General features: G+C 32.2%; 1 protein-coding gene across 1 annotated transcript; it reads right to left on the reverse strand.

Annotated features, from left to right (window-relative positions):
* Window positions 1–1,004: 1,004 nt before the first annotated feature.
* On the reverse strand, window positions 1,005–16,002 carry LOC134690476 (formylglycine-generating enzyme-like). Its single transcript, XM_063550450.1, has 8 exons — window positions 15,575–16,002; window positions 14,543–14,617; window positions 11,329–11,411; window positions 10,050–10,172; window positions 6,110–6,224; window positions 4,924–5,040; window positions 2,487–2,546; window positions 1,005–1,359 (listed from the first exon to the last, which is right to left on the reverse strand). The coding sequence occupies exons 1-8, from the start codon at window positions 15,995–15,997 to the stop codon at window positions 1,243–1,245; spliced, it is 1,113 nt and encodes a 370-aa protein (XP_063406520.1). The 5' UTR covers window positions 15,998–16,002; the 3' UTR covers window positions 1,005–1,242.
* Window positions 16,003–21,091: the final 5,089 nt, after the last annotated feature.

Raw genomic sequence — 21,091 nt, forward strand, 5'->3', positions numbered from 1 at the left:
ATTTACAGAAGCAAAAATAGGTTTCATCAACTTAAGCATGAGAACAGTTATTTTTTTAGCTCATTTCTTTGAGACAAAAAAAATCTAATAAAGAACAGACGAACAGATGTACAGACCAGAAAACATAATGCCCCTCTCCTATCGTAGGTGGGGCAAAAAAATATAGCACCTACTTTTCAGGACAAATTATATAGAAAAGTCTATCAGCTCTAACTCTTGATATGGACTATTTTATTGTTAAGTGGGTCTATAATTCAGTTTGACAGCTTCAGGCATAATTATTTTTTACCCTTTCAAACTGTACCAAATCACAACTTTTCCTTAAAACTCAGTAATAAAAATTAACTTAACATTCTTAAGAACATTTCTGCATGGCTTGTTTTAATTTTCTTTCTAAATTTCAAATCAAATCTTATCTCCTGAAGTGTTTCAGTATAGAATGCACTTTCACCGTTAATGGTTTTAAAAATAACCACTGACCTCTGTTGGGGTCATAAGAGGAACATAACTATCTAGCTTTTTTTTAAATTGTTCATGGTTCTGCCTATTAAAGAGATACATACAATTTTTGCATGAAGTTTTGAAGATAAAGCTATTTACATGAATAAAAGAAAACAAAGGATATGGGGTATCCATCCATGACACAAATTCAGTAAATGCACAGCATGTACATAATAGGCCCTGTAGTTATATAATTCAACAATGGAAGACATATTGGATTGGTTATCAGCACCAAAAACAAAAACATAAGTAAAGATCAATCCAAGGATTACTTATAAGACATAACAACCCAATAGGATCTGTTCTTTGTGGTCAGAGCTTTGAACAATTTGCCTTTTCAGAATCTAAAGGACTATGGGTAATCTCGATCGTTGTTCCTAAACTAATATGAAAGTAACGTTATGTCATTGGTTGGATTTCTATTGTTTTTCACATTTTGGTGTACGCTTTTCGAAATATTACCCAGAATGCATTAGATTGTGAAACAGCCAATTGAGACAATACAATAAAAAATATTTTACTTGTACTTAAAAATGGATATAAATGAAAATCATAATTCAGAATATCATCAGATATAAATTTGAAAACAAACACCCTACATATTCAGGCTAACATGATCAGTCTAAAATGTATCAGTGATTTTGGGAATATTTGCAAAACTGTATTGACAATAAATAAGAGATACCTATAGATGGTAAAAGTTCATAGTGTTCATGTGAACTAGTTGAGAAAATTATGACTTTAATTTTTTAAATATTTTGGTAATTTATTAGCTGCACATCTGAATCCCAGATTTGATGCTGAACTATCTGGAGTATTCTGACTTCTTGCTTCACATCTATATCGGTAACAGTAGGACTGAAACAAAATGTTTATAGTATCACAAATTTATGCAAAAATTATACAACCGAACACACTTTAGTCTTAAATATTTTAAAATGAATACAATTAACTATTTCTAATTCTAATGGAGGTATTAGATTTCACTGATTCAGGCTAAAAGATCTGTTGTAATTGTTGAGTTAAATAATAAAAAAAAAATCCAGAAATTGGCAGAAAAAATCATTAAACTCCCTCTGATAAGTGGACTAACAATTTTAGAAATGTTTGATTTCATTTTATTACATAAATAAGGCTGCTAGTTTTCTCCTTTGAATTGTTTTAAATTGTCTTATCTGGGCCTTTTATAGCTGACTATGCCATATGGGCTTTGCTCATTGTTGAATGGCGTACAGTGACCTATAGTTGTTAATGTCTGTGTCATTTTGGTCTTTTTGTGGATAGTTGTCTCATTGGCAATCATACCACATCTTCTTTTTTTGTATTATATATATATATGAATAGATCTTATTTGGCTAATCATTTTTCCTGTTTGAGGTTACTCTATATCTCCAATAGTTTCCATAAAGAAACAAAAAAAAGGGCAATTATTCTTATAATAAGTCAACTGGTAATTCCAGCTATATAATATTGATATATATTTGTAAATCTTGCATTTATATAATTTTGTTATATTTTGGTACATATGTGACCTATAAACAAGATTGAATGCTTGAAACTCTTAAACCCCTAAAAACAAATTAATAATATGAATTATTAAGAGATACTGTTGATCTGTCATGAATGATCATTGTACAGATGAAATTATTCCGAGAACTTCACCACTGCATTATGATTTTGATGTCACAGCCATCTGACAAATGTCAAATGGACATACATTACTATAAATCTTGACACATTTAGATCTTACACTCCCGTGGCAACTACATGTTTTGAGCTTTCATGATGAGGATAAATCAAAAAAAGTGCTTTAGATGCACACAAAAAATAGCACACTTTTTCATTTACTATTACTAAGTTGATACCAGTGCTGGTGAACTATTGACCTTCAATGTATTGTAAATGAAGTACAGACTTGACCATGAGAAAATGAGCTCAAAAAATATTCAGAAAATATACTGATTAGATAATTCAATCATTCATACTTTATGGCACATATAAGATCCTCCTTTCTTTACTTTATCTGTACCTTTTGATGGTCCTTTCTGTAAATATATATCAGACATATTTGTTATAATAAAAAGGTTTCTATGAATTATTATTAATCAATGAATTATAGACAAGAATAACAAGTGTAACATACAAATTATTAATACCTGTTATGACAAGAACATAATGAGAGATTCACATAGGATTAATCTGAATTTAACTTCTAAAAGAAGGTCTCACATGGATGTGATTTATTTTAGGAAAAAATGCTAAATGCTTCTTTTAAGCTCATAGAAAGTGAGCTAAAACAATTCGAGACAGTTTGGATAAAATGTTCACAGTATATAACAATAGTATTCACTTAAAAAAATGAAATCTACAAAAACATCCCCATGCAAGGTACGTCCAAAAAAGTCATCTTTCAAAATGAATAAATAAAATATGTTAAGAGAATGGTAAGTATGGACTAATGTATAAATGTTGTAAATAATAAAAAAAACAAAAAAACATCTGTAATTTGATTTTGAAGGATGTGAATTTAAGCATGATTGATGTACTTTGGGACTTTTGGGTAAAGTAACTACTCATTGCAGAATAACGAATCATTTAGAGGTCAGTTGAAACCCATTTTTCTATGTTTCAATATGGTTTCAAAATTAAATTGGTGGAGCTATGTAGTAAATGATATAAGTTATCTACGTTCATATCCGTAGATATGGGTATTTTAACACCCTGAAGTATGCAGTACAGCCTGAGGTATAGCCAAAGGGTGTACAGGGTACTGAAGGGTGTTAAAATACCTATTGGATACCATATCTACGCATATCAACGTAGAAAACAAATTTGTCGCTGGTCTAAGTCCGAATTGAGGGAGTTTTATGGAAATTGGGGTACAAAGTGTTATGTGAAAACAATGTTTTTTCATTATCTAAACAAGTTTTATCAAAATCTGGAAATTTTACATATTTTTTATGGGGTGTAGGGAGAACCCTACAGGTAGTCAAATATGAGACGTTTTTAATACGGAGACGGAGAAACTGGATTGAGTAAAATTTGGCACTCAATGTTGTGAGAGTTACGTCATAGATGGTGTGACATCAACGTGGGTCAAATGCATAGCTAGGCTAGTAGTCCCAATCTTTGAAAATGTGGAAGTGAAACTGAATTGAATGAAATGAGTGTAAATGATCGGCAAAATAGGACAAAATCGTTGATGAATTAAATATTTAATTACAAACATCATGGTAAATCTACAGAATTTAATATTTCACAAGGAGCAACCATGGAACTAAAGAAAACTTGTGTGAAGTTCCCAGGGACAATGGTTAGCAACATCCCAGGATATGGCTTAGCAAACACCCAGGGGCTATGTGTTTTGTAACGACTTGTGTTAACCAATCAAAATTCTAGATATATACTAAGCCAGGGATAAGGTTTCATCTACAAAATAAACACAGAATAACTTTTGTTTGTATCAATAATAAACGTAGGGGGAAAAAAATGTCAAAATAGGAGCAATTTGGGTACCCTCCTGTTAAATTAATTATTCAATGGAAATCCAAGTATAAATCAATAAAACTATCCCATGGTTGCATCTTCAGTGTAATATTTAATTTAATGGAAATGAAATATGTAAATCAAGTATGTAAATCAAATATGTAAATCAAGTAGAGTTTACATATAATGTCCCACCTGCTACAACATCATTATTAATTCAAAGATCTAAAAACAACTACTAAGGTCAAATAAAACATGTCAGCTGGAAATTGTCTTATTCATATTATAAACTCTGAATTAATATATTTTTCTTATCTATTGCTAACTTAAATACGAGATACAAACCTGATCCAAAAACTAAAATAAGGTTTTGCTTATTGTTGAAGGCCATACCTATAGTTGTTAATTTCTGTGCCATTTGGTCTCCTGAGGAGAGGTGTCTCATAGGCAATCATACCACATCTTCTTTTTTTTTAAACCCACACCCAACTTAAAATATTGTTTACCTGAAGTAACTGATTGATTGTGGTTTGCCTAACCTCTAGAGGCAAGTATTTCATACATATCTAGGACAAGAACACACTAACAACAATTAGATAGGTTGTGTAAAGCTGGTCAACTGGTATGAAGTTGAGAAAACATTAGAAAACTAGGTTGTGTTGGATAGGGACAGCAACATTGCATTGCAGCATTTCATCTACAGACTCTTCAAACACATGTTTCTGGCTCTTGAATTTGCTGAGAGCATGGCAACCTCTTACAGAATCGACCAGTTTCAACCCCTATATCAACAGGACATGACTGCATATTTATGCATCTTAAATTTACAAGTTTCACCCTTGACAACTTTCATCCTATATACTATTAAAGGCAGTAAAAAAAGTGAAGGATCGAAAAAAAATAATAACTGTAAACTTAAAATCTTATTTAACATACAGGATTATCTTTAAACTCTGGTGTATGCTGTGTTTCCCACCAATCACTTGTCCATTCCCACACATTCCCTATAATATTTTTTAAGCCAAATTTATTCTGGTCTGGAAACATAGTTACCTGAAATAACGAAAACAAATGTTGCTGTGTTGTATAGCAATTACATGACAATAATATACCGGTACCTTTTGATACAAACAAATGTTTTCTTACCAAGGTTAGGTTCCTTAACATTGGCTTTTTTCTGCAGTTTCACATAGAATATATTATTATACTGTATTGTACTCATTAAAACCATGGGTTTACTCTATGTTGGTTAAAATCTCAATTATCATCAACTGGACCCCATCATCATTGTGATAAAAACTTATGATATAGTATAGGTTGGATTTTATCATTCATTGTGTAAAGCAGTTTTCCAAATGCATTTTTTTGCCTTTAAATTTGAATACATTCCTTGTAACTGATTTTTCATAAAGCCAAAAACATAAAAAAACATATATTGTTTTACATTGTCTGATCCGGGCCTTTTATAGCTGACTATGCGGTATGGGATTTGCTCATTGTTGAAGGCCGTACGGTGACCTATAGTTGTTAATGTCTGTGTCATTTTAGTCTTTTGTGGATAGTTGTCTCATTGGCAATCATACCACATCTCCTTTTTTATATCACATTTATATTTTGTTTATTTTATTTAATAGTTTAATTATGCATTTCAATATATTGTTTCTCCAGCTATTAAGAAATACTGTTACTTCTGTAGTTCTTATAGTATTTCTATTATTTTGTCACCTCAATTCATTTGCTTTAGTTTTGTCATCAATTTGTTTGTTTCTCTAATATCAATTTTAATTCAGAACTTATTGCAATATTTGAAGAACAGAGAAAATGTAAGATTAATGATTGCATTTTCAGGGAAAGCTGCATGTATCACATATTAGAATGAGAGTTATCATTATTTTGATACTCACTCAGTCACATCATTTGCATTTACAACAACTCCCAGTAATTCCCATTTACAAAAACTCCCAGTAATTCCCAATTTTCACCACTGTGCATTCATTATTATTTATTTGAAACAAATTTTCATGGATTTTGTGGGTTCCGGAGGATATATTAAAATATGAAAATATGAAATATGGGGGGTCACAAATGCAAATATGCAAATGAATGTTACAGACACACTTACTGGACAGGTTGAATCATAACCATCTTCAACAGTATTTTCCTTTGGAAATTCTCCATGCCATATGTTCATCCAATGTTCTTTCTTGGGATTTTCACTATTCCCCCATGGATATAATCTGAAAGGATAAAAAAACAAGAAAACATCAAAAGAAAGTGAATGATTTATAGGATGTGGCATTAATGTCCTTTAATGTGCCAATTATTGAACCTTAAAATCTCCCCCATTTTGGACATAAAAAAAATCCAAACTGACATTTGAGAATTATCAACATCATATTGGAGTTACTATTTTATAATCATTCAAATCAAATTTGAGTAATCATGGATGTTGTTGATGGATGGACAGAAGTTTTTTTATAATATAGACCCATAAATCCTGAGCAACAAATCAAAAATCATCAGGAAAATGAAAATGGAGGTTGTTGAAAATTTCTGATAAAGTCCTCAAAAGTTTTGTAAATCTTTTTTTGAATCATCACACATGTGAAAAATTACCACCTAAGCCAAATCCTACATTCAATCATTCAAATCCTAAAAATGAATTCCAATTCAAAATATCAATCTTTCTGTTTGAAAACTAGTTAAAGCAAACTAGAGTGTCATGTACCACCAACTGATAGATAGTAGCTTACAATAATAGCACCAGTTTAATTATAAGGTATAAAGCCAACAATATATGATCAATAATTACTGTATTTAACATCCCTTTTTTTGTTTTGGTGACTTTTTTAGCTTAATTTTTTTAATTTATGAACCAGATGCTCCGCAGGGCGTAGCTTTATACGACCGCAGAGGTTGAACCCTGAACAGTTGGGGCAAGTATGGACATAACATTCAAGCTGGATTCAGCTCTAAATTTGGATTGTGATTAAATAGTTGACACAGCATAGGTTTCTGACACAGAATGAATGTGTTCTAATGAAATTAAAATTTTTGTTTTCTCTTAGAGCAATTCACTATGCTGTTGAATATTATTCCTCTCAAAAAAATGTTTGAAGAAATTTTCTTTTTATTTATGAAATTTCAAATGAGAAAATTGAACCCATTTTTTTTAATCACATCCCCCTTTCCCTTATTCCAAAACTAATCTCAATTAAAATTTCTAATGGAGTTTGCAACAATTACTACTCATTTAAATACATCATAAAATATTAAGATGTAAAAAAACTGCTTGTTATCACTGAATGGTAAAGATTATTTTAATTTATCAGTTGGAAGTAAAAAGTGAATATACATTGTATATTGTATATATAACAAAGATTTAAGTTGATTCTGGACAAAGAAAGATAACTCCAAATTAAAAAAATTCTTACAATTAGATATTTCTTGCTTACTATTCTGGACAAAGAAAGATAACTCTAATTAAAAACAAAATTGCTATTTCACAATATTTTGCAATAAGATATTTCTTGCCATTGCGCAATACTGTGCAATTGAAAAGACTTGCTATTGCACAAAACTTAATATAATAATTTTAGATCCTGATTTGGACCAACTTGAAAACTGGGCCCATAATCAAAAATCTAAGTACATGTTTGGATTCAGCATATCAAAGAACCCCAAGATTTCAATTTTTGTTAAAATCGAACTAAGTTTAATTTTGGACTCTATGGACTTTAATGTAGACCAATTTGAAAACAAGACCAAAAATGAGGAATCTTCATACACAGTTAGATTTGGCATATCAAAGAACCCCATTTATTCAATTTTTGATGAAATCAAACAAAGTTTAATTTTGGACCCCGATTTGGACCAACTTGAAAACTGGGCCGATAATCAAGAATCTAAGTGCATTTTTAGATTCAGCATATCAAAGAACCCAACCAATTAATTTTTTGTCAAAATCAAACGAAGTTTAATTTTGGACCCTTTGGACCTTAATGTAGACGGGACCAAAAGTTAAAAATCTACATACACAGTTAGATTCGGCATATCAAAGAACCCCAATTATTCAATTTTGATGAAATCAAACAAAGTTTAATTTTGGACCTTTTGGGCCCCTTATTCCTAAACTGTTGGGACCAAAACTCCCAAAATCATTACCAACCTTCCTTTTATGGTCATAAACCTTGTGTTTAAATTTCATAGATTTCTATTTACTTATACAAAGTTATGGTGCGAAAACCAAGAAAATGTTTATTTGGGTCCCTTTTTGGCCCCTAATTCCTAAACTGTTGGGACCTAAACTCCAAAAATCAATACCAACCTTCCTTTTGTGGTCATAAACATTGTGTTTAAATTTCATTATTTTCTATTTACTTAAAATAAAGTTATTGTGCGAACACCAAGAATAATGCTTATTTGGGCCCTTTTTTGGCCCCTAATTCCTACACTGTTGAAACCAAAACTCCCGAAATCAATCCCAACCTTTCTTTTGTGGTCATAAACCTTGTGTCAAAATTTCATAGATTTCTATTAACTTAAACTAAAGTTATAGTGCGAAAACCAAGAAAATGCTTATTTGGGCCCTTTTTGGCCCCTAATTCCTAAAATGTTGGGACCAAAACTCCCAAAATCAATACCAACCTTCCTTTTGTGGTCATAAACCTTGTGATAAAATTTTATAGATTTATATTCACTTTTACTAAAGTTAGAGTGCGAAAACTAAAAGTATTCGGACGACGACGACGACGACGACGCAGACGACGACGCCAACGTGATAGCAATATACGACGAAAATTTTTTCAAAATTTGCGGTCGTATAAAAAATAGGACTGGATGAACTTTTGCATGTAGCACTGAAAATACAGATCCTTGTAATAAATATATAAATTGTAACAGATGGCAACAGTTTACTTTTGATACAAGATAGATGTAACAAGGACAAATCAAATAATAAATGTATTTGACATGAATTATAACAATATATGGGGACATTGCACAAAGGGGGTATTTTTCAGTGTTTTAACAGCAACAAGCAATCCTTATTCAAAAATGTAAATTTATGATTTTATTTCAAAAACACATGTATTTAATGTTTAAAAATAAAAAACACTTTCATGAAGGAATAAGCTAAATCTACATAATTTAAAACAATGACAAAATTTATGAATAATTCAAAGGCAAACAAAAAGTTGTCTAAGCAAGATTAAGGGTTAAAAATTCCTAATTTAGCATTAACAAAAAATAACCTCCTGTTTGTATATTCCTTTCTTATAAAAAGCTCTACTGTATTAATATGTTGAAAAAAATAAACACATATGTTCGTCTTTCCCAAATCAGGAGTCTTGTATGATTTTTTAATTTTGGTTCATTTATATGTTTTGGAGTTATGCTAGTATGACGTCCATTTCCACTGAATTAGTGAATACTTTTGGTAAAGGGCCAGCTGAAACCACCCTCTGGGTAGTAGATTTTCTTGCTGTATTGAAGACCTATTGTTGGCCTTTGGCTGTTTTCTGCTCTCTGGTAGGGTTGTTGTCTCTTTGGCACAATCCCCAGTTCCATTCTCATTGTTAATCTTACCAGAACAGTGTATGCGTTTCCTTTCATATTTTGAAAACCTTACCTGAGGTCTCCCAAAAATGTTAAGTAGGAACTTCATAATTAAATACACACACAAAGCATGTTCATGATGTTGGTGTTGTTCAATCTTCAGTTTGTTTTCTATATTGTGTTTTGGTAATGGTTGTTTATCTTGCTGCTTTTTTCAGCTTTGGAATTGTCTGTCCTTCCCTTTTTCCTGAATTTAATTTGCTCATGGTACCTCATTTATTTTGGCCTTAATTAGCTTCTAGGGTTGAGGTTTGGTTTACAGATATGGGTAGTTTATGCTTAGCTTTATGGTTTGCAGCTAGTATAAAGTAATCACTAAAAGTAAATGAAGGGAAATTTTTTGGACCATAGCCTTTGGATTTTTTTCTCTCGATAGTTAACACAGACCCAGGTCATTGCTTTGGTATGCTTTCAATACTACAATGCACAATGTCATAGATATTAACCTGTTGTTTTTACCACCTCTACATGCATACTCAAACTCTGCCTCTGTTGGAAGTCTTTTCTCTGCCCATTTACAATATTCAACAGCATCATTCCATGAAATATGAATAGCTGGATGATCCATCCTGAAAAAAGTAATGTAATCCTTTTCCTTCTTTTTTTTTTACATTTGTGTCACTGCTATTTTGTACTTGGGCCACATTTAAAAGAATGTCTGTTTCCCCTCCCCCTGGTCTACCCTTTGTAAACAGACCAGGAAGGCAGGTTCTTTTTTTTTTTTTTTTTTAACTGGATGTGATTGTCATGTTCACATGAATAGTTTGACTTGTCCAGTCCAGGCCACTTATCAATTGTTTGTGCTCAATTTGAGTGTATTTATTTAGAATATCAAACCTTCTGCTTTCAAGCACTTTCCAAAAATGGAAACAAATTATTTTAAGAAAAAAAATAATTTCGATTTTTTTGTGGAAAATAATTTTTTGACCTGGGGGCTTATTTTTGACCCGGGTAGGGTGGGGTGGGGGAGGGGGGAACCAAACATTTTTTTAATTTTGGCCTTGTAAACTCAAATATCTTGTATATTCAGTTATCACTATAGTATTTTGTGCATTTTTCCTTTGATCTTTTTTTGTGATAATTTTTCATATCATGCTCCTCGCTTGAGATGGAAAATTATTGCTAGAAACAAAGCAGGCATGTGGCGTTGCTAATGAAATTGACATGAAATTGACAACGCTGTGATAGATATACATTGTATATGGATTAGATATCAGAAAGCAAGTTGTTAGTTCATGCATTGGTCTGATACTCAATCAGTCACAATATTCACATTAATGAAAACCACACAATTATTTCTGATTTTGCAGTACCTTTATAAAATTGTTTTTAATAAGTAAAATGAACTTTGAGATAAGTCACTAATAAGATTAATCTTGTTATCTTTTTTTCAATATTTTTATCAGATAAGAACACTTAGACATGCAAAATACATTCATATCTAGTGATATGGATTGTTTTCCATTAGTCATACTTTGGCCTTTTATAGCATACTTTATATATGGTACAGATTTTGCTGAATGTTGAGTCTTAGATTGACCTGTAATGGTTCATATCTTGATACTTTCATCTATGGAGAGTTATTTCATTGGCAATTATATCAAACCTTATTATTTTATAATGCCAACACCAAGATATCCTCTAGTTTTGCAATTTTTGAAGTAAGCTGAAGAATATTCCTATATTTGGATAGAGAAAAAAACCCAACATTTGTCTATCTTTTACCTATTTTTGATAGAAGAGTCTGGTCCTTCAGGATGTTTCCAGTCTGCCCCATCTACAGGTATCCACCATGGGGCTGCTTCAACCTAAAGGTACATGTACAGATTTATTTACATGTAAAATGAATGAAAGTTGATTTCCATTAAAATCAAATGTTTATGTTGCGTTTACATCATGTATATTGATGAGTTTTAGTAAAAAGAACATGATTTTCAGATTTCTTCTTCTGAATTATAAACTAGAGGCTCTAAAGAGCCTGTGTCGCTCACCTTGGTCTTTGTGAATATTAAACAAAGGAAGCAGATGGATTCATGACAAAATTGTGTTTTGGTGATGGTGATGTGTTTGTACATCTTACTTTACTGAACATTCTTGCTGCTTACAATTATCACTATCTATAATGAACTTGGCCCAGTAGTTTCTGTGAAAAATTTTACCGGTAGTAAAAATTTACAAATTTTATGAAAATTGTTTAAAATTGACTTTAAAGGACAACAACTCCTTAGGGGGTCAATTGACCATTTTGGTCATGTTGACTTATTTGTAAATCTTACTTTGCTGAACATAATGGCTGTTTACAGTTTATCTCTATCTATGATAATATTCAAGATCATAACCAGAAACAGCAAAGTTTCCTTAAATTACCAAACAGGTTCTCTGATTCATCTGAAAATTTCAGGGCAGATAGATTTTGACCTGAATAACAATTTTACCCAGATTTGCTGTAAATGCTTTGGTTTTTGAGTTATAAGCCAAAAGCTGCATTTCACCCCTATGTTCTATTTTTAGCCATGGCGGCCATCTTGGTTGGTTTGGCGGGTCATGCCACACATTTTTTAAACTAAATACTCCAAAGTTTGGATTAATTTGGCCCAGCAGTTTCAGAGGAGAAGATTTTTGTAAAAGATATATAAAATTCACGAAAAATGGTTAAAAATTGACTTTAAAGGGCAATAACTCCTAAAGAGGTCAACTGACCATTTTGGTCATGTTGACTTATTTGTAAATCTTATTTTGCTGAACATTATTGCTGTTTACAGTTTATCTCTATCTATAATAATATTCAAGATAAAAACCAAAAACAGCAAAACTTCCCTAAAATTACCAATTCAGGGGCAGCAACCCAACAACGGGTTGTCCGATTCATCTGAAAATTTTAGGGCAGATACCTCTTGACCTGATAAACAATTTTACTCATGTCAGATTTGCTCTAAATGCTTTGGTTTTTGAGTTAAAAGCCAAAAACTGCATTTTATCCCTATGTCCTATTATTAGCCATGGCGGCCATATTGGTTGGTTTGGCAGGTCACGCCACACATTTTTTAAACTAGGTACCCCAATGATGATTTTGGACAAGTTTGGTTTAATTTGGCCCAGTAGTTTCAGAGGAGAAGATTTTTGTAAAAGTTAACGACGACGGACGCCAAGTGATGAGAAAAGCTCACGCTATAAACAGCAAAATTTCCTTAAAATTACCAATTCAGGGACAGCAACCCAACAACAGGTTCTCTGATTCATCTGAATATTTCAAGGCAAATAGATCTTGACCTGATAAACAATTTTACCCCATGTCAGATTTGCTCGAAATGCTTTGGTTTTTGAGTTATAAGCCCAAAACTGCATTTTACCCCTATGTTCTATTTTTAGCCATGGCAGCCTTCTTGGTTGGTTTGGCGAGTCATGCAACACATTTTTAAAACTAAATACCCCAGAGATGATTGTGGTCAAGTTTGGATTAATTTGGCCCAGCAGTTTCAGAGGAGAAGATTTTTGTAAAAGATATATAAAATTTATGAAAAATGGTTAAAAATTGACTTTAAAGGACAATTACTCCTAAAGGGGTCAATTGACCATTTTGATCATGTTGACTTATTTGTAAATCTTACTTTGCTGAGCATTATTGCTGTTTACAGTATATCTCTATCTATAATAATATTCAATATAATAACCAAAAACAGCAAAATTTCCTTAAAATTACCAATTCAGGGGCAGCAACCCAACAACGGGTTCTTTGATTCGTCTGAAAATTTCAGGGCAGATAGATTTTGACCTGACAAACAATTTTACCTAAATCAGATTTGCTCTAAATGCTTTGGTTTTTGAGTTATAAGCCAAAAACTGCATTTTACCCCTATGTTCTATTTTTAGCCATGGCACCATCTTGGTTGGTTTTGCGGGTCACGCCACACACTTTTTAAACTAGATACCCCAAAGATGATTGTGGCCAAGTTTGGATTAATTTGGCCCAGCAGTTTCAGAGGAGAAGATTTTTGTAAAAGATATATAAAATTTACGAAAATGGTTAAAAATTTACTTTAAAGGGCAATAACTCCTAAAGGGGTCAACTGACCATTTTGGTTTTGTTGACTTATTTGTAAATCTTACTTTGCTGATCATTATTGCTGTTTACAGTAATTCTCTATCTATAATAATATTCAATATAATAACCAAAAACAGCTAAATGCTTTGGTTTTTGAGTTATAAGCCAAAAACTGCATTTTACCACTATGTTCTATTTTTAGCCATGGAGGTCATCTTGGTTAGTTTGGCAGGTCCCACCACACAATTTTTTTAAACTAGATACCCCAATGATGATTGTGCCTAAGTTTGGTTTAATTTGGCCCAGTAGTTTCAGAGGAAAAGATTTTTGTAAAAGTTAACGACGACGCCGGACGCCAAGTGGTGAGAAAAGCAAGGGCCAAGTGAGCTAAAAATGTACATAATTAATTTGTTGCAATTTCTCTCATTCTACTGATAGGTTTAACAAAAAAACTTATTTTATATATAAGAAGATGAATTTGTGTTTAATGTCCAGTGGTAAATATTATAATACCGTGCATACATGGACAAAAATATGATAAAGTAAAATATATATGGATTCTATTTTGTGCTAAACTGGAACTACAGATTTTTAATCAGCTAGTTAGTTCACAAGTTCAGTCTGCTGGAAGACATATTATGTAACCCTACCCTTTACCTTATATCATGTATATATATTCTATTCTGTCTTCTAGAAAAATCTACTGTTGACTTTATTCTTAATGCTACATGCTTTATATCATAGTAGCAACCAATTGCTATTTTCAAGTCTAATGTTTGATCTGGCTAAGGATCAAACCCACAAACTCCCTTCATTGAAGCAAGAATGGGACTACCATAGAAGACATTTGCTGATTGATTAATAACTAATGTAACAAATTTTCATCTTGATGCTTACCTGTTGATTTACCTTCTTTAATGTTTCTTCACTCACATATTTATCCATTATAAAGGAATTTCCAAACTTTTCAGCCTAAAAAAAGAAAAAAAACTTTTACTGTAATAATTGAATTTCCTTTTGTTCTTCAGGATCATATCTACAAAATGCATCCACTTGAAGGACAAAACAGCCATTGGACGTCACAGTAATATGGGACTACTTTCAACACACACCATTTTTTAATTTCTTTTTAAAAATAATAAAATGTACCATTTGACCAGAGGTCATTTGATTAAATAACATCAATGTACAATGTACAATCATCAATGATAACATGTAAGCATTAATTTTGTGGCATTTAATATTTATGTACAGTAATGCATGTATTTGAAAGTTTTCTATTAGTAGTGGGGCTGCTTTCCCTCCTTAGTACAGGTAGAACATACCTGTATAAAGCCAGTCTTAATCATCTGAGCTAGGGAATCGATTCTTTAACTCAGTGGTTTTAATCATCTGAGCTAGGGAATCTATTCTTTAACTCAGTGGGACTGAGTTGAAGAATCGATTTAAGGGTTAACACACTGACTGTCAGTGTCAAGCAGGCAAACAGGGTTCGAATCCCGGTGGTGACGATATAAATTGTTGAGTAGATACATGCTCCCTGGTTACATTTGGTGTCCCATTAAAAAATCCATGATGGATATCTGGAGTATAGTCAGTTTTTGTGTTGTTAAGAGTATATATATAGATATGATGACTCTTGTGGTGAGGGAATAGTGTAGTGGGGTTGCTTCCCCATCTAAGTGCAGGTAGAACATATAAAGCCAGTCTCAATCAACTGAGCTAGGGAATCAATTCTTTGGCTCAGTGGGTTAATGCACTGACTGTCACACAGGCTACCAGGGTTTGAATCCTGGTGGTGACGATATAAATTTTAGGGTAGATACATGCTCTCCGGTTACAAATGGAACATAATTGGCCATATAAGATAAGTCATGATTCCTTTTGACTTGTTATTCACAATACAACAGTAAGATTTTTCTACATTACCTCTGTTTTGTAATTTGTCTTAGTCACAAATATTTCAAACTCCCCATTGCTAACTTCATATTTGTCCAGGTAGAAAGGGTCAACTTTAACCAATCTTTCGGGACCTTCTCCATCTACCATAAAAATTGGTTTATTTGTGCCCATAGTAAATGTTCCACCTTCAATAAAAACCATTTCATTAGTCCTTGGGTACTTAAAATCATCTTTTTGCAAAAGTTCATTTTGTAGACCTTCGTCTTCACTGTCCACGTTTTTGTTTATTTTTTCGTCATATTTAGATTTATCACGACTAATTGAACAGCCACACGATTTTTCCTTCGCACTGTTACAACTATCATCTTTGACATCGCATTGTTCTTCCAGATAGCACGCACAAAAACATGCAAAAAACACAACAGTTCTCAAATGCGTCTGCTTCATCATACTTGCCGCTTACATCATTTACTTATTGCACCTCCAGATAAAAGAAGTTTACTCTTCTACTCCTGTGAATAATTTTCCAGTTACGGGACACCTTTTCTATTCATAGGTGAATCGATGGCAGTGTGATTTCAAAATAATAATATTGCAAATCTATTCAGAATATAAAAAAAAGAAAACCTGTTAAATTTAATAAGCTTTAATATGTTGAACTGTTTCAAGTTGTACAGTCTTAGATGTTTTAGGTTAATGTTTCACCAAGGATTTCACGGTATAGTCTAACTATACAAATCCTTGATTTCACCTATTTCAATTTTAATTCCCCTATTATTTCATGGGCCCCCAATTTCATATAAAACCATGTTAAAAAAATCATTCGTCAAAACTGGGAACAGTATATCAGGCTATATTAATATATATGTTACTGGTCAAAATCAGAGTTCGATTTTGATTAATTTTTTTTAATGTCAAGCTCATTAATGTGTACAGTATTTTTGATGCCAACCTGTCATAACTGAAGAATCATTGCCGTTTGCAGGGGCAGATCCAGCCAATTTCAAGAAAAGCGGGGGGGTCCAACTATTTATCACCATTCAAATGCATTCATCGTCCAAAAAAAGGTGGTTTTAACCCCTGGAACTCACCTGGATCCACCGTTACATATGGCCATTTTGCTTTTATAGTCATATGATTAATTTTTTCACACAGTGTCAAATTCATATAGTCTCTGTGCAACGATAATAAAGATAACACGTCGGACGGTTAATTAAGGAATATACTGAGGGGGCTGGGATGGGATGGAGAGAGAAAGAGAGACAACAGCTGTATAGTATAAGAAGCTGTAATATTTCTGTACAGTATTGAATAAAGAAAAATCCTTCCAATAGGATAAGAAATATCGCCAGTAGAATTGTTATGAAAAATAAACTTATTAGCAATCATATATCACATCTCCGTATTATATATCTAATGGCAAACATTGCTAAGTTCCACAATTGAGAAATCACGAATAACAAGAATGTGTCCCAAGTACACGGATGCCCCACTCGCACTATCATTTTCCGAGTATGTTCAGCGGATTGTGAAATTGGGGTTAAATCTCTAATTTGGCATAAAAATTAGAAAGATCATAGGGAACATATGTACTAAGTTTCAAGTTGATTAGACTTCATCTTCATCAAAAACTACATTGACCAAAAACTTTCAGAACCTGAAGCGGGACGAACATACGGACGAACGGTACGACGGACAAACAGACCCACAGACGACCAGAAAACATAATACCCCGCCCCTCTACTATCGTAGGTGGGGCATAAAAAGTAATTAAAAGTGTCTAAAATAGGAGGCGCAAATGAGTTTTTTGTCCAAATACAAAGTTATAATAGCATTGAAGAAAAACTGTTGCAGTAACTGATGACACTGGTGACAGAATAAACCAATTTCTAGACATGCCATATCGTGACGCCGGTAAAAATCTTAAAACTCAAGTGTAACTCCCCTTAACCCCCCCCCTTTTCCCCCCAAAAAAACCCAACTCCGGTCTAATCGGTAATCAAATGCGACAAAGAAACACAATTACAAGCTTTAAGAATACGAATCAGTATAAGAATTTTATTAGTCTAAACTCCAAGCAATGGGATTACTAAAATACAAAACAAAAACAAACAAACAGACAGACAGGCACATCAATTCAAAAACGATAGACGATAAACACTACACACATGTAGCATTGAAAGAAAAAAAATATAGATTATTGATATTCATTACAATACTATTTTTGACAGCATGCCGCTCCTCTTTAAAATTATCAATTCAAATAGTACCCTTATATACATGTATAACATTATAAGTTGAACCATCAACTACACTGTTCATATATATATATATATTGACATTATAATAATATTGTTTCTCTCATTATACATTTCACTTATATAGTTAACAATGATAAGTAAAATATCACATTCTTTGCAGGAAAATATAAAATCAAATTAGTTTTCTTCACTCATTGAATTAAAACTTGGGACAATGCTAGAAATTTCATTAAACATTTTGATCCTAGTTTTATTAATTTCTGAACATGTTATAATAAAATGAAATTCCTTTTCCACCTCTTTATGGCATAACGAACATATTTTATTTTCTAAAGCTGTTGTGTTATATCTACCGCGTTCAACAGCCAGCATGCTATATGTAAAAGCGTAGGATTTTAACGAGAAGTTCCCTGAACAATGGTATGACGTTATAATAAAATCTCTATAGCTACATATAAGCAGAAGACGTTTGACCACGTTAGCGCAATGAAGAAACTACAGTTTGCAAAAGTCGCACCGCTTGGAGTGAAACCGTCTGAAGATTATGATAAGAAAGGGTTATCGATTCAATCTGAGTGTCCCAAGGATTTATTTCTAGCTAAAAAGGGATACCAACAAACCAAACTCTCGTAAGTTAAATCTATCAGTATTATGGTGGCGCGTTTTTTCCTTTCATATTTCTCAAAGTAAAAATTCAAATTTGGATGAAACTGAGGTATGAAAACGATAAAACAGAAAAAAAGACGCTTTCTTCTTTAAAGATGCTATCAATATAAATAAAATTTGAACACGTGGTATGATTGCCAATAAGACAATTATCTAAAAACGGTTCCAATTTACAAAATACTATACCATTTTTCGTTAAAAGAAAGTTCTTTTGATATTTTACTCGTTCTACCACTATATCTGCGTGACAGAGGAAGAAAAGGTGTGGTTTTACTTTGTCAAAACCATTTAGCAGGAATGTTGTGACCTTCTTCATTGGTTATAAATAAATAAATGCAAGGTTTTTTTTAGCGGCGTCTAAGATCACCAAAAATCACTCATATAGTTTGAAAGGATCATTTGTGCTGTAAATACAACTGGGTCGACACCTTTGTTGGTGGACTGGTTATTTCCATTACTTTGGTACTGGCATATATAGCTCCGATTCCTTATCAAAAATATGTTATCCATAGTTTGCATCACTAAATAGACATTAATAGTCGCAATGCGCATCTTAGGTCTCGCTAATGTTATTGTGTATCTACACTAATGAACAGGATGCATTTCCCTTGTACCTCTGTGTTGGTTAATGCATGTACGTTTCAAATAGGTGTCTAAGAAGAAGACAGAAATTCAATATAGTAATTAGAAAGAAATTATTTATCAAAACAAACTTTTTGTTATAAAATGATTAGAAAAAAACAACAGAAAACACTGATATTCTGTTTTTCGAGGAATGTTATAAAAAGGACATCCTTTGTAAATGTCAAAGTAACAAAAAGAAAATAATAAGCATTTATTTGATAAAATGTGCCTTTCGAATGTATACGGATGGCCATGTTCCATTTAATTTTATAGTATGGTAAAGATATTTAAATATTTCAACATTAATAAGATTTTAAAAACAATAACCTTTTACTAACCTCTATTTGAAAAAAGGCTTGGGGGGGGGGGGGCGTGTCAACATGGCTGCAAGTTTTGTTAATCCAAAATCGATTTTACAGTTATCCCTATTGGTCAATCAATTTCCCCCAAATTAAGTTAAGAAAGGGGGGGGGGGGGTCATTGAAAAAACTATGCGAATTAAGATTTTTATCCTACATTGAACTTTTGATGTCGTCCATAAGACTTGAATAGACGCGAATAAATGTTTTCACAACTTACGAATCAGGTAACTGTACATTTCCATGAAAACTACATATGTTTTATCCAGTATATTATAATCTGTTTTAAAGAAAGTCTAATGTTTAAATCTCGTTTAACCGAGGCCTTTAGCTAAATGTTTATTTGTTTATTTAGGTTTCTTACTACTGTACCACCTACGTTATCAGGTGAAAGTCCGAAGTTCCTGAGGAAAATAGCAGATCATCGTAAAACTTACCCGAATATATATAAAACATTGACAAGGACAAGGTAGGTACATGTTCATTAAGACTGAATTACAGGTTAATATGTTAATTATTAAAGAAATGCACAAATCAAGTAAACTTTTAGGTATACGACGTTCACAAAACTTACTCTGATATGGTCAAACTCAACAACATGTTCAACCTAGAATCCATTTTGTGCAACAAAAGCGACAGTCGCATTCAAATATTATCAATGCCATGTGAGTAAACATGAAGTTGGATTTCATCTTTCACCTGCTTATACAGTTGAGACACGATTACTTTAAAATTTCGCCATTATTCGTAATTATCATGAGTATCAAATCAACAAAGTGGAGGGTGGATATGTATAAGATAGTATTTGTTTCTTTCTTTCTTTATCATACTAAGTAAATCTGAAAGTGTCGAAGCAAATAGTAAAAACAAAAAAATAAAATAAAAGACATGACACACATTTAAAATTCAGCGGTCCCTTTAAATTGCCTAAATAGCTTATATGGTTCTAAGTGGTGTTTGTATATATGCTCTTATTCACACACAAAATACATAGAACTAAATAATTCTATAAAACATTGTTAATATGTTAGAAAGGTGTATTCAAAATCTAAATGTATTTATCAGCTTTCATAAAGATTTTCTTTTCTGTTTTATAGGGTAGAAGATGTAGAAAAGGAGTTTTGTTCTGGGGATTTTAATGCGAGTTGTTTTGAGAAAAATGAACAAGCCAGCTGTTGTAACATAGCAGAAAATGCTACTACCTGTAACGACAGAATAGAAAAATTAGTTGTTAATAACCGAATTCTTAAATTTAGACTCATGTATTTACGTACAAAGCTTCGTAAACAATTGCGAAAGAATCGAGTATATCCAGCCTAAAACACGTTTCAATCAAATCAATGTGAAGGTTTATTTTTAAAATAAATTATGATTTTATATACACATCGTATTGGTTTTTTTTTATGACGATAAGAATTTATGTTAGTTTCCACTATAAAATATGAAAATTTAAGCGTCTAGTATGTTCAACTGAAAACAAGAATTTTTAAAGATTTAACTATTTAATGTCATATTTTCCTTCAGTCACAGTCCCTTATCTCAAGTTCTGTGACCTTCAGAACGGAAAATATTTCCTTTACGTTTTGGGAATGTTTTAAACTTGTTTCTTTTTTTTCTTTCTTTACTAGTATATA

This window comes from Mytilus trossulus, chromosome 1 (genome assembly GCF_036588685.1).
Source record: "Mytilus trossulus isolate FHL-02 chromosome 1, PNRI_Mtr1.1.1.hap1, whole genome shotgun sequence".
Lineage (NCBI taxonomy): Eukaryota > Metazoa > Mollusca > Bivalvia > Mytilida > Mytilidae > Mytilus > Mytilus trossulus.

Excerpts from the sequence above, each read along its gene's own strand:
- LOC134690476 (XM_063550450.1), bottom strand. The coding sequence starts at position 15,997 with ATGATGAAGCAGACGCATTTGAGAACTGTTGTGTTTTTTGCATGTTTT. Across the intron at positions 5,041-6,109 it reads GTTATGATTCAACCTGTCCA|GTAACTATGTTTCCAGACCA; the intron begins GTAAGTGTGTCT and ends TCGTTATTTCAG. Across the intron at positions 1,360-2,486 it reads GATCTTATATGTGCCATAAA|TCCTACTGTTACCGATATAG; the intron begins GTATGAATGATT and ends ATTTTGTTTCAG.